Source organism: Notamacropus eugenii, chromosome 2, assembly GCF_028372415.1.
Source record: "Notamacropus eugenii isolate mMacEug1 chromosome 2, mMacEug1.pri_v2, whole genome shotgun sequence".
In the NCBI taxonomy this organism is placed as follows: domain Eukaryota; kingdom Metazoa; phylum Chordata; class Mammalia; order Diprotodontia; family Macropodidae; genus Notamacropus; species Notamacropus eugenii.
The window spans coordinates 124,769,540-124,787,190 of NC_092873.1; the positions used below are offsets into that span (position 1 = coordinate 124,769,540).

The 17,651-nt window shown below is 37.5% G+C and overlaps 1 protein-coding gene across 25 annotated transcripts in view; it reads right to left on the minus strand.

The window, feature by feature from the left end:
• Positions 1–17,651, minus strand: part of DST (dystonin) — a 608,843-nt gene that overhangs the window by 244,892 nt on the left and 346,300 nt on the right. For all 25 annotated transcript variants that reach the window (XM_072642521.1, XM_072642508.1, XM_072642527.1 and 22 more), the window contains one exon: positions 1,315–1,481. In XM_072642521.1, coding sequence (XP_072498622.1) covers positions 1,315–1,481 — 167 coding nt within the window. The remainder of the gene's footprint in view (positions 1–1,314; positions 1,482–17,651) is intronic.

The window sequence follows — 17,651 nt, forward strand, 5'->3', positions numbered from 1 at the left end:
GAAAGCTTAAAGCCTAGGAAGGGCTCATTAAAAACAAAATAAGAAGTCAGACACATAAACATTGCCATGCCAGGTTTATAGCCTGGTGGTCTAGGATAAAGAAGGTGACTATTTCTAAGTCTGCGAATTCTTATCTCTGCAATATGTTTACAGGAAACTGAATCTAGAAAGAATGAAATACAAAGATCTGCCAACATAATCTATCATGCACAAACTTAAACATGATCTAACTCTGAAATTTTTAGGTTACAAGTTTGTCTCTGTAAAATTTTAGAAAAAGGCAATTATAATAAAATGCAGATATTTATTTGCTAGGAACAACAATGACAAAAAAATTAAGTCAAAAACCTAGAGGCTATTTAAGAATACCGAAAGTTCAGGATCAAAATGACAGGCAATCCAAAAAAAAAATTAAAAGACTATAATTAATACTCATATTAAGAAGCTAGATGCATTCCACAATTTTTCCTCTACAAAAACAGACAAGCTGAGTGAAGCACTTAGAGAATATTGGTGAAATCTTAAAACCAAAATCCTTTAATACTCTTAATTAATGTCAAAATTTCCATTCTTCTTTTCAGTGAAAATCATATAATCAGAGTCCTGACACTGGTTTCAGGGGCTAAAAACTGCTTTTCTTCTCACTAGTCAACTGTAATGATCTTTTTTAAAATAACTCTTTTTAGAAAAACAGAATCCAGGATATTCCTCTGTGAATAGTAAGACTAGAAAATGTAGTGGATGTGTGTCAAAGAAATCAATCTCACAATCAAAAAAAAATGTAAGGGAGGTGGTTCAGGGGGAAAAATATTGAGTTAGGAATCAAATAATCTGAGTTAAAGTCTTAGTTAAAATCTTATCGTCTCTAGGCCTCAGTTTCTTCAACTGTAAAATGAAAACAGGGATAGGGAACCTGTGGCCCTGAGGCCACATGTGGCCTTCTAGGTCCTTGGATGTAGTCTTTTGACTGAGTTCAAGTTTTACAGAACAAATCTTTTTATTAAGGGGTTCTGTGGTTTTATTAAGGGGTTCTGTGAAGTTTGGATTCAGTCAAAGGGATGCACTTGAGGACCTAGAGGGCCATGTGTGGTCTTGAGGTCACAAGTTCCCCAGTCAACTCTAAACTCTAAGGTAACTTTCAGATCTAAGTCTATAATCTTGGCACTTTTTCACATGTACTCAGGTTTGGGTTACACAGAGAAGAGCCTCACTGGCTAAAAGGTACAGGGCTCTTGATTCATTTTTTCTAACAAATGGAAATTTAAATCAGACAAATGCCTTCTAGTCATATAGTTAAAAAAAATTATTTCATACCTGTATTTATGAATGATGGCATTAAATAATTTTCCATCTCTCCAGCAGGTAGTGAAATTTTCACAACGAATTCCAGCATAGCCTTCAGTCGTCTGCTGTGTCCATAATAACAATCTTTCTTTAGCAGACATATCCTCTGACTCTCCAGTGACATGGATATCAGATATCTAAAACATAATCAGGGGAAATGTTGCATTATTCTTTGCACATATGAGGATAAAAAGTGCTAAGTAATGTATTCCTTTTACTTGACAGATTTCCTAACACAAAATTTATCATTGAACTAAGGAAACAAAATTGGACTTTAAATGCTTCTAAACTTTCATTCATGAGTAGTAAACAAGCAACAAATTCCTTTTATAGAACCCTTGTAGGACTAAATCCTACAAATTTGAAAGGAGATTTTGGTCCAATAGGGACCAAAGAATGTTACTATATTACAAACAAAATAGGATATCTTTATCCAATACCTTTAGGCTTTTTGTGGGGAAACAGGAAATACAGAAAGACCTTTGTTAGAATGGTAAACTAATACTGTTAGCAGCTGATTTTACTGTCACATTATACTTTCATTCATTTAATTGTTAAAAATTTCTCCCCTATGGTAATACAACACACAGATACTTCACATTATGATTTCCTTATCCCAAACAATACTCCTTTGACAAAGGCCATCTCTGATTCACTGATAGAGGTACTAAGTGACTGAGTAACTTGATGAGGGTCACCTAAGTCTGAAATGAAGCTGTGATTAGCACTCATGAAATGATTGTTCACCAAGCCCTTGCATCATCCTGAGTCATGCATAGCATTGTATCCCAAAGCCTGGGCTGAAAGCCAGAATTTGGAGAGCCAATCCTGGAAAGGAAATACAGGACCAGTTGTGGTGTTCATGCCTAGTAAGTACATAAAATCTAGAGGTCATGAAAGTGTGGAAAAGAGAAAAACAATCTATAAGGGCAGGAGATATGAAGAAACAAGGTCAAAGCTAGGTACTCCGTATGGAAGCAGAAGACACAAAAAGCCCTAGTTCAACTTACCAGACAGAAGACTCTGACATTGCCCTATACAGAATGATCTTTATTCAGGGATCCTCATTTATATTGGATTTATATCGAATCCTTATTCTGGATCCAATGATATGGCCAGCTCAAGTTCCAAGGCAGCTACACTGAAGGAACTAATGACTATGGAAAACTTTAATGGACTTCATACCCCATCACCCTTCTAATTATATCAACACAAACCACATCAAGAGATTCCTTATCAGAGGTCTGAATGTTTCCCAAAATGGCAGCATGATTAAAATTGTGTTTTTAAGAATCTGCACAAGGGGTAGAGCCATGACGACAGAGTAGAAAGACACACATACTATAGTTCTTCCCCCACAGCCCATAAAATACCTGTAAAAAATGACTCTCAACAAATTCTAGAGCAGCAGAAGCCAAAGAACAACAGAGTGAAAGAGATTTCCAGCCAAAGGTAACCTGGAAGGCTGACAGGAAAGGTCTATCCCACAGGATGCTGAGATGAGCTGAGACAGCCCTGGCCACATGGCACCTGGAGGAACAGGACCAGAACAGGTCTCTGGGGCAGAATCCCCAGCAGGAAGGGTCTCAGATCCCTCAACCCACAAGTGTCAAAGAGAGTTTCAAAGGTCAGTGAAAGGGCTTTCCCAGCTGGGAGTAGGGTCTCCCCAAGCATTGGCCCCAGGTAGGTGGTTGCAGTAGCAGTGGCAGCATCCATCTGTGAAGAACCCTGGAAATGAACAACTGATCTGAACCTCAGCCATCAGTGGCAGCCCTGCCCCCACCTAAAGCTCCTGGGGGGATTCAGAAGCTGCTCTGAACCTCAGCCCTGAGCGGCAGCCCTACCTCCACCTAAAGATCCTGGGGGAATTGAGCAGGTGATCTGAATCTCAGCCCTGAGCACCATCCTGGGGAGAGGAGGGGCACTAGGACCCTCCTCTTGACAAAGGATTCAGAAGTCAAGTAACTTGCCCAAAAAGGGGGAAAAAATAAGACTATAGAAAGTTACTTTCTTGATGAATGGATATTTCTTTCCATCCTTTCAGATGAGGAAAAACAATACCTACTGTCAGAGGAAGTCAAGTCTTCTGTATCCAGTACCTCCCAAATGAACATGCAACGGGCTCAGGCCATGGAAGAGTTTGAAAAGCAAGTCAACAGCTTGCTGAAGAAAATAACACCTTTAAAAATAGTCTAATTCAACTGGCAAAAGAGGTCCAAAAAGCCAATGAGGAGAAGAAGGCTTTAAAAAGCAGAATCAGCCAAACAGAAAAGGAAGTTCAAAAGCTCACTGAAATAAATAGTTCTTTAAAAATGAGAGTGGAGCTGAGGGAAGCTAATGACTTTATGAGAAACCAAGAAATTACAAAACAAAACCAAAAGAATGAAAAAACAGAAGATAATGTGAAATATCTCATTGGAAAAACAGCTGACCTGGAAAATAGATCCAGGAGAGATAATTTAAAGATTATGGGACTACCTGAAAGTCATGATCAAAAAAAGAGCCTAGACATTATTTTTCATGAAATTATCAAGGAAAACTGCCCTGATATTCTTAGAACCAGAGGGCAAAATAAATATCAAAAGAATACACTGATCAACTCCTGAAAGAAACCCAAAAAGAGAAACTCCTAGGAATATTGTGGCCAAATTTCAGAGTTCCCAGGTCAAGGAGAAAATATTGCAAGCAGCTAGAAAGAAACAATTCAAGTACTGTGGAAAATACAGTCTGGATAACACAGGATCTGGCAGCTTCCACATTAAGGGATGAAGGACTTGGAATAGGCTATTCCAGAAGTCAAAGGAACTGGGATTAAAACCAAGAATCACCTATCCAGCAAAACTGAGTGCCAGGCCTAGAGGCCTGAGGGCTACCCGAGTCTTCTTACCTCTATCCCGAGGTCTTCGGTTGGCCAAACCGGATGCTCGTATGAGAGAAAGGACGTTCCAGAGTCGAACAAGGGTTGAGCTTTATTTCAGGGTCTAGTTACAAGTGCAGAGGAATTCTTCCTTAGGAGGGAGCGAAGAATCTCCCAAGGAGGCAAAGATCTTACAATAAGAGATTGGAAGTAGAAGTATAAGTGGGGAGAGAGGGGGAGGGGAGAGAAGAGAGAGGAAAAGCGGAGCCTTGTTGTCCTCACTGTTCCGCGCCCCTCCGCCCAAGAGAACTTTCAGGCTTTCCTGATCCTACTTAACCTTCAGCAGCATAGTTTGCATCTGAATACCGTGCTGTTAGATAACAATAGTGTGCCCAGATCTGGGACAATCTCGAGGGCGGGGAGAGCTCTCTCCCATCACGTTTCTCACGGGAAGAGGTGGAAATACACGAGATAGCTCGGTTCACCTCGATTCCCAGTCGTTTCCTGGGGGGTCTCGTGAGAACTCTAAGATTTAGAAGTTCCCACCTTTACCCGCCCGAGACTGTCCACCTGGAATTGAGCTTCCATCCCCAACAACTGAGTATAATACTTAAAGGGAAAAAATGATCATTTAATGATATAGAGGACTTTCAAGAATTCTTGATAAAAAAAACCAGAAGTGAAGAGAAAATTTAGCTTTCAAACACAAGAATCAAGAGAAGCATGAAAAGGTAAACAGGAAAGAGAAATCATAAAGGACTTTCTAAAGCTGAACTGTTTACCTACATGGAAAGATAATATTTGTAACTCTTGAGACTTTTCTCAGTATTTGGATAGGTAGAGGGATTATATACACACACACACACACACACACACACACACACACAGAGAACAGGTTGAGTTGATTCATAAGGGATGATATCTATACAAAAAATAAAATTAAGGGGTGAGAGACGAATATATTGGGAGGAGAAAGGGAGAAATGGAATGGGGCAGGCTATAACTCATAAAAGAGATAAGAAAAATCTTTTACAATGGAGGAAAAAAGGAGGAGGTAAGAGGGGAAAAGTGAAGCTTACTGTCTTCACATATGGCTTAAGGAGGGAATAACATGCTCACTCAATTTGGTATGAAAATCTATCTTACAATACAGAAAAGTAGGGGAGAAGAGGACAAGTGGGATGAGAGAGATGATAGAAGGGAGGGCAAATGGGGGAAGGGAGTAACTAGAAGTAAACACTTTTGGGAAGGGACAAGGTCAAATGAGAACAGAATAAAGGGGGGACGGAGTAGGGTGTAGGGAAATAGTTAGTCTTACACAACATGACTATTATGAAAGTCTTTTGCAAAATGACATATATATAGCCTGTATTGAATTGTTTGCCTTCTCATTAGGGATGGGTGGAGAGGGAAGAAGGGAGAGAAGTTAGAATTCAAAGTATTAGAAATGAATGTTGAGAACTGTTATTGCATATAACTAGGAATAATAAATACAGGTAATGGAGTATAAAAATCTATCTTGCCCTACAAGAAAAGTGAGAAGATGGGGACAAGGGAAAGTTGGAGTATGATAGAAGGGAGGGAAGATGGGGGAAGGGGTAATCAGAATGCAAGGTGTTATGGGATGGGGACAGGGAAGAGATGGGGAGAAAAATTGGAACTAAAAATTTTGTGGAAATGAATGTTGTAATCTAAAAATCAATTAATTAATTAATTTTTAAAAATGAAACCATACTTGCAGAGAAAAAAAGAATCTGCACAACTCTTTGTTATGGAAATTGATTAAGATGTTATATATAGATGATACAAATCTTAAAGCAATATATAAAGTTATTATTACTATATTTAGACAATAATATGCAATTTTTTCTCTATGAAAGGGTTCCAGAAATATGATAATAGTACTTTTCTCTTTTTTAAGGACCTTTTTGAAACTGAGTTCTTCTGAATCTAGAATTCTATACACTGTATCAAAGTTGCCTCTTGATAACTATAATTGCTTTCATTTACATCATCACTCCCCACCCATCCACCTCCTATTGCTCTGCCAATTCATCACCCCTGCTCTATTTTCTTTTGTTTGCAGTCCTGGTCCTATAATTAAATAGTTCAACTATATACTCTGTCCTTTCCCCTTGAATCCTCTGCCCCATGGATCTACTGCTGCTCATGTCATGCCAAATCCCAATTCTAGATTCCCCTGCAATTTACTTTCTTCGTACTTATTAACATTCTGCTCAATACTAATTGGAGGAAGTCATAACAATATGTTACCTTATCTCAACTGTATTGTCACTACTATATAGCAATTTATTTACTCTTCCCTGATTATCACATTCCTCAAATGGCTCTTCCAAACCTTCTCTGCTTTCCTCCGGCTTGCTATGTCACCTCTTCTTCCTCCACAAAGAACTGAGTAAGGCCATCTGTCATAAACTCCTCCTTTTCCCCTACTCTTTACCTTAAAACTACTTTATGTCATCCTCCAGTCACTTCTTTGCTCTAGACTCTGATAAAAAATTTAATTTTTTGTTGTCTAGGCCAAGGTCATTATTTGTACCCTTGGATTCATCTCCTTTGGTCTATCCTAGGAGCTTTCCTCTTAGATTATTCCTATTCACTTCTTTTACCTCTAACAGGTCCTTTCATGCTGCCTATAAATATATCCAGTTTACCTTCACCTCTAAATAAATTTCACTTGCCCCTGAGGCCATCCCTGTCTCTTTTCACAGGAAAAACTCAAAGAAAAAGTCATCTACACTTACCGTTTATAACTTTTCAACTTCGACTTATGTAACCCTTACAATCTTGTAACCCTTACAATCTGATTTCCAATCTTAACTGCTTGTTTTGAGGTTACTAACAACTTCAACTGCTAAAAATTCACTGACCTTTTCTCAACCTTTATATTTCTTGACATCTCAGAAATTTTTAACACTGCTGATCATTCCCTTCACCTAACTATTCTTTCCTTCCTTGTTTTTCATGACACTGCTATCCCTCCTCTTGTTTGGGTGGCTATTCCTCCTCAGCCTCCTTTGCTGGATCAACAGCTATATTCCTGTCCCTAAGTCTGAGCACCTCCCAAGGCCCCTTATCTTGGATAACTGCAAAATAAAAAACACTGACTTTGAGCTTCTTACAATATATGAACTTTTTGAATGATATTTGACATTTATGCAGGAAAAAAAACAGAAGTAACTTATGTAATGGCCTATCTAATATAGTGCTGGATGGTTTCCTATTGCCCATATAGTCCATTCATATAAATAATTAAGTCTCAGTAAGCTAAATAATTGATTTTCAGCAAATATCTATCTACCACCTCAAGTTTAGTGAGTTCAGTTAATGGCAGTATAAATTATAAATTCAGTATTTAAGATGCTGTGAAAGGTCTATAATGCTGCCAAAAGTTACAATAAACTAATAAATCATAATTCTTCATTATAAATTATCAGTAGGTAAGGTGACTACAAATGTAGCCCCACAACTGTGACTTGAAGGCTGCTCTTAAAGTCCCACTAAAGCCTTTAAGGTCCACCAAGGTTTGCAAAGGCAGCTCACTTATGGAACTAATGATAATTCACGTTTATAGAGTATTTAAAGGTTTACAAAAAATCCTTAAAACCCCATGATGAAAATAATGCAAGTATCCTTGACCTCATTTTATGGAAAAGGACTGTGGGTATCAGAGGAGGTTAAATGACTTCTCCAGCGTTATGCAACTGGCAAATATAACATAGATGAGATTCAAATCCAACAATTTTCACTGTAACGTATGTTATAGTTCATTCTAATTTCTTCTCTAGCACTAATTTTTCATAGGTTTAACTATGTAAAATTATATAAATGTCTAGCTTTCTACCTGCTTGTCAAGAAATTCAACAAGTACAATCAAAACCAATTTCCTGATCTGTTTTTAATTTACTTTCAAAGTCACAGAACTTCATTGTCCTTTTTCTTATTCACCTGTTCTGAGTGGTAAATTTTGATTAAATCCAAATAAGCCAGTATCATTAATTTTATTATGCTCTCACAAATAAGTAGTTACTGTATCAATCAAAGCAAATTAGCAAGGAAGATCTCTAATTTACTTCATATATGGCATAGATAACATTTTAGCATGCCACATTTTTATTGAATATGAATCATAAGTTGTTAAAACAGGAAGGAATATTAGAAGTTATCTATTCCAAGTTTCCTTATTTTACTGATGAGGAAATTTAAGTCCAGAGAGAAGTGACTTCCCTATTGTCTCATAGCCAGTAAGTTAAATAACAGAGATAGCATTCAAATCTAGATCTGACTCTCAATCCAGAGCCTCCTCCACTAAGATGATTATTGGGAAAATACATTTCCTCCTCAGAAAATCATCTAAGTTATCATCAGCGTTTCTATATATTACCAATAAAGTCCAGCAACAAAAGTCAGAAAGAGAAATTCCACTTAAAATAACTCAAGACAAGAAAATTGTCTAAATTACAGTGATTGATGATACCAAAGATTCCTCTTAGCTAAAGATAATTATCAGAGAGGTTTGATTCATCTGTATATTGATGCTGTTGAGGTTTTTGGTCAAGTTCATGCATTTTTTCCCCCAGAACCCTCAGATATAAAGTTAATATGCTTAGAACAGGACTGTTCACTGCTCTGTAAAAGTATAATGAAATAATTTCAAGTGTAGATTATTTTAACATATAATATATTAAAGTAAATCATTTGTGGCCATGTGGGGAAGAAAGCCCCTAAATGTAGATATCAAATTCATTACTTTTTATGAGAAATATAATTTATAAAGTCTGGCCTTTCATGGAGGAAGCTATAAAACTGAGATTTTTTTTGAATTACACATCATGTAGATGGCTAACCACAAATTTCAATGGTAACCAGATTTTTTAATATACTATATTGTACCCTGTTTGGGGGCCAAAAAGTAATCAAATATTTCATGTTTACTGTTCCCAATTGTGTACTTTATAAATGAAAAGATAATATCATATCTTTCACCTATTCATTCCATTTCTACCTAGTGAGTAACAGAAATAAAATGGTTTCACACTGAAATACCTCTTTTCTTAAAAGAAAAAAAATTAATAATATCTCACACTTTACCCTTACTACATCTTGACCATATATACTGTAGCAATTCCCACCCCCATGCATTTCTTGTATACTTGAATGGAGGTATACAGAAATGGAAGGAAGGGAAGAAGGTAGGGAGAGGGAAAGGCAGATGGAGAGAGAGGAGAAGTAGTTCTGGAAGCAAAGAAACCTCCATTCAAAGACTCTGGGTTAAACAACTGGGTTTAATAAGAGCCAAATCCTGGTTGGTTCAAATATTTCTGCTAGTGTTGGGCAAGTAGCATCAGATGATTTAAGCCACAGTTCCAAAAAACAGCTGAAAGTCATTATGAACACCTGAGTACAAGAAGCAAGCTTCCCTTCATAACTGCTACAACCACAGATCTTCATGTTCCCATCTTTTCAGTGCATGGGGTTGGTGACCTTGACCCCCTACTAAATTAATCCCATAAATGTCTACTTGCCTGGCCAAGCGTACTTTAACTTGCTGTTTTTATACCCACTTAATTAGCAGTCAAGTGCTTATTTCCATGTCTGTATTAATCATCCTAACAATTCTAAAACCTCTGAATATGGAAACAATCACGAACACAAGTTTGGGGTAAAAAGAGTTTTGCTTTGTTTTGTTTTTAAATCTATTCTGAAAGGATGATCCTCAGGTTTCCCTCAGCTTTGAGTATTTCAGCACAGTCACTGTTCCAGTCTTTTCTGTTTTTCTTCATGACAGAATAACCAGGCTGTAGAAAGACGGTTCCCTGCCATGGGATTCATGCCCATAGAGTCTTTGTTAAGGAACTGGTGTCATAAGGGGAAATTAAACTCCATCTGAATCTTTTTTGTTTTTACATTTCCTATAACTTCCAACAAGCACTTTTTATACCTTTTTTTTAAAAGTCAACAAATGACTTTTGAGAGTGAAGACCAGCCTCCATATATTACAGTTTATAATAAATGATTCTGATTCACAGTAATGCTGACCCACTTCCTGAAACTGAATTGCTACAGCCTCTCCCAGTCAGCTGAAGCTGTAAAAGTAAGTGTCCTCTGAACAAAAGTCAGTGATACCAGACAACTGGGCAACTGTAATGCCCTATTTTTACAACTGTTGTCATGGCTATGGTATCTACTGAGAGTACACAAAACCAGAAAAACTTCTCAACACTGAGACTTCCTAGAAACTTTATCCATTTTCAAAATATACATATATCATAAATATATGTGTATACATATACATATTTCTATGATAAAAAGAATAAGGAAGGTATTACTTTTTGAGAAAATGCTGAAGAAAAATAATTCAAGTTTACTTTGTCAAATTAACATGTTTTCTCCAATTTCTCTCAAATAATTCATTATGCATGAAACTGGAAAGGGAGAACTAACACGATTTACTTTGGGAAAAAAGAAAAGATTAAAAAGGGAAATTTAAGAACCATTGTATTTTAGAATAGAAGGGACCTTAGAGATTATCCACAGTCTAAACCCCTCAAAGGAATTTGAGGCCTAAAGTAGTGAAGAAATTTGACCATGTGGAGAAACAGTTTATCAGTAACAAAGCTGGACCTAAAACCTTGGTCTCTTAATTCTCAGTTCAGATTCAGCTAATGTGCCACCTCCTAGTGGAACCTTTCCCTAATGTTCCCAGAAGCTGATGCCTTTACCTCTATCTTACATTCATTGATTCATGTTTTCATTGTTTCCCTCATTCGACAGGTAAACTCTTTGAGGGCAGGTATTTTTTTTTTCATTTTATCCCCAGCATGTAGCACAGTGACTGGTACAAAGCAGACATTTAATAAATACTTATTGACTGACTGTCCATCACCCCTGTACCTGGCTACATTATCTCCCCTTATTATCTCAACCCTCCACCCCAGGGGAATCAATTCAACTCTATACTATCCTTTAAACTTGAGTTCCTCGCCCCCTTTATCCTACTGTCAAAGATGCCTTGCCAAGCCCCACTCTTGAGTAAAATCCACCATCCACTCCACTAGCTCCTACTCATGATGCTGAATGGAGTTGAAGAAAATTACAAAACAAAAAGCTGCTGACTGTTCGCTACAAATTTATGTTATGTAATGTCAGCTAGGCCTTCACAGCAGCAAGGCAATCCTTATACATTTCTCTAATGAATTCACTATCACATTCACTGGCATATATCTCTTCATATGTCCCTAGAATTCCTACCCTGCTCCTCCAATCCTGTCAGCTGAAAAGCTTGCCTCATACTGAATTGAAAATAATTATGATGAGTCACCATGAGTTCCTTCTTCTCTGCTCCTCCACATCTCACATCACATAGATATCTTCCCCATAATCTCTTTCTTCACCCCATCTCACATGAAGGGGTGATAACCCTTCTCCTTGCCAAAGGCAAACTCCTATGCATGTTCAAGTGGTCTCATTCCATTTCATCTTATCCAACAGATTGTCCCATCAACCCAACTTTCTCACTAATCTTTAATCTCTTACTGACTAATGACTATTTCACCGTTGCCTACAAATATAGCTATGACTCCTCCATTCTTAAGAGAAACTTCACTTTATCTGAATAAAGTTCATAGTTAAACTCCTTGATAAGGCCATCTGCAATCCATGCCTACATTTGCTTTCCTCTCACTCTCTTCTTAATTCTCTATTTAACTGAATTATTTATTATTTAATTATTATTTAACTGAAATTTCCCCCTCCAAAATTACCAGTGATCTTTTAATTGCCAAATCTAGTGGGTTTTTCCCAGTTCTTGCCTTCTAGACCACTCTGAAACGTCCGATTGTACTGGTCACTCTTGTCTCCTTGACACTCTCTCCTTTCTAATCCTTCTTTTACAGTATTCTCAGTTTTCCTCCTGCCCACAGCTCTCAATCTTCTCCACTGAATTTTCATACAGTTCATTCTCACTAAGCATAGATATCTCCCACTCAAGATTCTGTCCTGGGTTCTCTTCTTTTCTCCCTCTATATTAGCTTAGCTCCCTTAGTGATCACAGCAGTTTCCATAGATTCAATTATCATTTTTATGAAGTTAATTTTCAGATCTGTCCAGTCCTGACCTCTCGTCCCTCATCTCCAGCTGCCTATGGTACATCTCCAACTTGATACTCCATAGACACCATAAAAGCAACATGTCCAAAACCGAACTCATTTCCTTTCCCCCAAAACCCTCCCATTTTCCCCTATCAAAGGCACCATCATTATCCAAATCCTCCAGATTCCCACTGTAGGTGTCATCCTGGACTCCTTACTCTCACATAGTCAATCTGTTTTCAAGTTGCCTATTTTCATAACCAACACCTCCAGTATATGCTTCCGTCTCATGGCTGCCTAACATGGTGCAGGCCCTCATTATCTCACACCTAGACCAGGGCTTCTTAAACTGTTTCCACTCACAACCCCTTCAGCGCTTCTTAAACTGTAAGTTGTGGCCCCTAGACTACTGCAATAAATAGCCTTCTCATTGGTCTCCCTACCTCAAGCCTTTCCTAACTCCAATCCATCCTCCATTTGGCTGCCAAAGTGATCTCAATAAACTCTGGGGGCTTCCTATTCCAGGATCAAATGAAAAAATCTTCTATCTGGCATTTAAAATCCTTCTGAAACTAGACCCTTCCTACCTTTCCAGTCTTATCTTTATTATTGTCCACAAACTCTGTGATCCAGAGCCACTGCCCTTCTCTCTGTTCTTATAATGAACACTCCATTTCTGTTTTCCATGCCTACGATGCTCTCTCTCATCACCTTTACTTCTTGGCTTCCAGGCTTCTTTCAAGTCTCAGCTCAAATCCTACCTTCTACAAGAGATCTTTCCTGGTTTCTCTCAATGCTAGTTCCTTCTCTCTGAGATACACATGAATGAGTTGTCTCCCCCACTGGAATAAGAGATCCTCAAGAACCGGGGCTATAGCTTAACAAAGTTCCTAGCAACTGACAAGAGCTTAACTAATAATCATTAACTTGACTTTGCAGACTGCAAATATGTGTCTGAAGATAGTTTTCAAATGCTCTAGTTTTCTTTGCAATTAAAAGATTTTGAACATTTTCTCACATTTTCAAATTTCCATACAAACATTAAAAATATTTTCAAAACATTTATTTCTGCCAAAATGGTTGAAACATTTGTGAGAAAACTGTTCAAAAGCAAACATTTTCTCTTTTAAATCACTTGGAAACACTTGTCTGTGTTGACATAAGCAGTATGGAATTAGCTTCTGTTAAAGGGTGGTAGAAAGTGGTGAGAGTTTAAAATAATGCTAAATTGTTATGCTTAAACCAATTCAATTAACAGATCTGTATCACAGAAACAAGAGCAAGTAAATTTAAGGAGAAATTTAAGAAATCACCTACTTTATCCCCTTGCATTCATTATTACTTATTCCTAGGAGAAGGACAGAGACTGTGATTTCACTGCTCCCAGGGGAAGAAATTCCCTCTGCCAACTTGCTATTATACCATATGATCTCTCTTATACTAATACCTATACTTTAGACCATCCACATATTAGAAAATTCTGAGGTTTTCTGAGAATGGAAGGAAATGGAAGGATTTTCTTTGACTAAATATTATTTGGGTTAATAGGACCCAACAATAGGAATGGGGTGCCTATCATAAAGGATTTGGCGGAGATACCAAGGAGAAATAGAAAGATAGAAGTAGAAGACTTCCTTCTCAACATGTCTTGCAAACTGCTCCCTAAATATGCCCAACTCCAGGACTTTGTTTATACCATTCCTCCTTCCATGTGAATCTTTCACTGCCGTTCTCCATATATTCAATTTCTACTAATTTTCAAACCCCAGATCAAATCATTCTGCACTGACAACTCACATACTATGTCAACCCATGGTAATTCTTCTGATCTTTCTCTTCTATGAACTCTTAGCACAGATTTACTGTCAATGCCAATTATTTGGAAATTAATCCAGATGCCTTCTACTAGAGTGGTCTTTCATGGTTATTTCATTCTCGTATGGCTATTCAACTTTTTGTGCATATTAATACTTTGTCCCATCAACTTAATTTTGTGCTGTCTGAAGGAAGAATATTTAAGGAAAAACCTGGACAGGAATCACACAGTCTGAAAAAGATGTGGATGAGTTGTAGTAGTAGACTTGAGATTAAAAGGTGAATTCTGATCAATAGAGTTCAACTACATGGAGTATTTTCAATGAAAATTTTACAATTTCAGTCAGTCACTCAACAAACATTTTTACTGGCCACTGGAAATTCAAAGACAAAAATGGAATGGTCCTCAAGGACCTTAAATTCTACTGAAGGGAGTAAGATGTGTACATATAAGTATGTCCCAATAAATATACAGAAAATACTTTGAAATAAGTACAAGATAATTCAGGGGGCAGGGTGGCATAAGCAGCTCAGGAGATTCACAAAAGTCTCATCTAAGAGGTCTTGAACTGAGCTTTTAAAGAAACTATGGATTCTAAAAGACAGAAAGGAGGAAAGCATGCCTATCAGCTCAGGGAACCAGCCAATGCAAAGACACAAATATGGCAGATACAATATAATGTGTGAGACAGCAAGGCCAGTTTGATTAGAAAAAAGCATAGGCGAAGTAATGTAATTTACAATCAGGACAGAACAGTAGATTGTTACCAGACTGTAAAGGATTTTAAATGACAAACAGATGAGTTTGTATGGGATCCTAGAAATCACAGGCATCAACTTGAGTTTCTTAAGCATGCAATGACATGGCTAAACCTGTGCTTTAGAAATATATTTTTGGTAACTGTGTGGTAGAGGGATAGATTGGAGAGAAGAGAGATATAAAGAAGGAAAACCAATTTACTGGCCGTTGCAGTAGCTCAATAAAAGAGTAAAACAAGCCTGAACTAAGATGGTGACCATATGAGTTGAGAGAAACGCAGATGCAAGCTATGTTGCAGAAATATAACTGACAAGACTTGTCAAACTGACTGTACATGCAGAATGAGAGACAGTGAGGAAACAGTGAGATTCAGAGAACCTGAGTATCTGGAAACACGATGATATACTCAACAGAAATTGGGGAAATCTAGAAGAATGGTAAGTTTGGGAGTAAAGATGATGAGTTCCATTTGGACAGACTAAGTTTGGAACATCCAAATTGAAATGCCCAAAAGGCAATTAGTGGTGTGGGACTGACATTTAGGAAAGGAGACTAGAGCCAAGTAAATAGACTTAGGAATCATTTTCATAGAAAAGACAGTTGAGATCATTAAAGTTAAAGGATAAAGTGTTAATGTGGAGAATGATTCCTACTTGCACCCAATTCTCTGGCTTCACCCTACATGTCACATGGGGCAAAATATAGAAAAGAAATGCCAAACTGACAATTACTTGACTCTCTAAAAGGATAAAAGTCTTAATGTGAAGAATGATTCCTACTTGCACCCAATTCTCTGGCTTCACCCTACATGTCACATGGGGCAAAATACAGAAAAGAAATGCCAGATTGACAATTACTTGACTCTCTATTGCCAGTACTGTAAAATTTTTAATATGACATTCAAAGACTTCACAATTTGGTTCCAATACACCTTCCCATCACTATTTTATACTACTCCCCTTTGAGCACTCTAGGTTCTAGGCAAACAAGGTTACAAGCTGTTCTCAATCTTGCTCTTTCTTTTCCAGGATCTATGCAAGTCTGTGGACCACTGTACAAACCATATTCCTTCCATATCACTGCTCGCTGCGTATCTTTCTTTTTTTAAATGTCTTCTTCAGATGTCACCCTTCCCTATGACACCTTCCATGATCCTCTCTGATGGAAATGAACTGCCCACACTTAAATTTTCTTAAAATTTAGTCTGACTCTTTCTTCTCTGTCTTATCAGAACCTACCTTATATCAGCCTAATTTATGTACGTTTATTCTCCTACTAGAATGCAAACTCTTTGAAGGAAGAGACTAAGATTTTTTTTTTAATCACTGCATCCCTAGTACAAAGCATAGTACTTTATATATGTTAGCTCACAGGATTACAACCTAGCACTAAAAGGTATATCGTAAGTCATCTAGGTCAATGCCTCTATTTCACAGAGGAAAGTAAGGCACAAGGAAGTTAAGTGACTTGGCCAAGACCACACAGGTAGTGATCATCAGAAGTAGTATTTAAATTCAGGCCTTCTGACTTAAAAAGCTGGTGTTCTTTCCCTTCTTAATCTAGCAATCATGAACTTCTTTTAAAACAACAGCAACTTTGATAACTGCTTTGCAACTGATTTCCTTTGTAATCCTATATATTTTATTTTATATATTTAAAAATATTATCCTGCAAAGGTGTCAATAGGCTTCTCCAAACTGCCAAAGGGATCCGTGACACAAAAAGTTAAGAACTCCTATCTTATCTCTAAAATATATTCCCTCACTTCCACCTCTCACAACTCTCACTGGCCTCAAGGCTTATTTGCTTAAGAGCTACCTTCTAAATAGTCTTTCTTGAAACATCCAGCTGCTAGCATCTGCCCCCAAATTCATCTAGTATGTATTTTGCATATACCTACATATGCACATTTTAAGGTCCTGGAGGGCAGGAGGTTCGAATTTTTGTCTTTGCATCTCCTTAACACTAAACACCCTCCCTAGAACATAAGCAGTGCTTAATAAATATCTGCAGATAAAGGCTTTTTCATCAGGTGAGAATTCAACAGGTGGCATCTCTGCTGGTGTCGCCTTCTAAAATCCTGGCCTTAATACCAGCATGGCCTCAGCAGTGTAGCATTCAATGCTAGCACCTTTATCACTATAAATCTGAGAAGTATCATCTATGTGTAGGGAGATTGGCACAATGAGTTCTATGAGGCAAGAAAAATTTTGACAGGATTATTAGGTCTTCATAGGAGTTAGTCAGAAGACAACTGAAAGTGGGGCATTTACATGCATTACCTCAATTCAACAAAAATTAAGTGCCTAAGCTGACATGTAAGCTGATATGCGCTCATGAAGCTCATATATACACACACATATACACATACATATATACACACATATACATATATACATGTGTATATATACATACAAATATACATACATATACATACACACACACACAAAATATATACCAAATGGAATGACATGGCTAAACCTGTACTCTAGAAACATACTTTTGGTAACTGTGTGGTAGTAGGATGGATTGGAGAGAAGAGAGACACGAGGCAGGAAAACCAATTTGCTGGTCATAGCAGTAGCCCAATACAAGAGTAAAACGAGTCTGAACTAAGATGGTGACCATTTGAGTTGAGAGAAGGGGCAGATGCAAGCTACGTTGTAGAAATAGAACTGACAAGACTTGTCAACTGACTGTACGTGTAGGGTGATTCCGACTTACACCCAATTCTCTGGTTTTACCCTATATGCCACATAGAAAT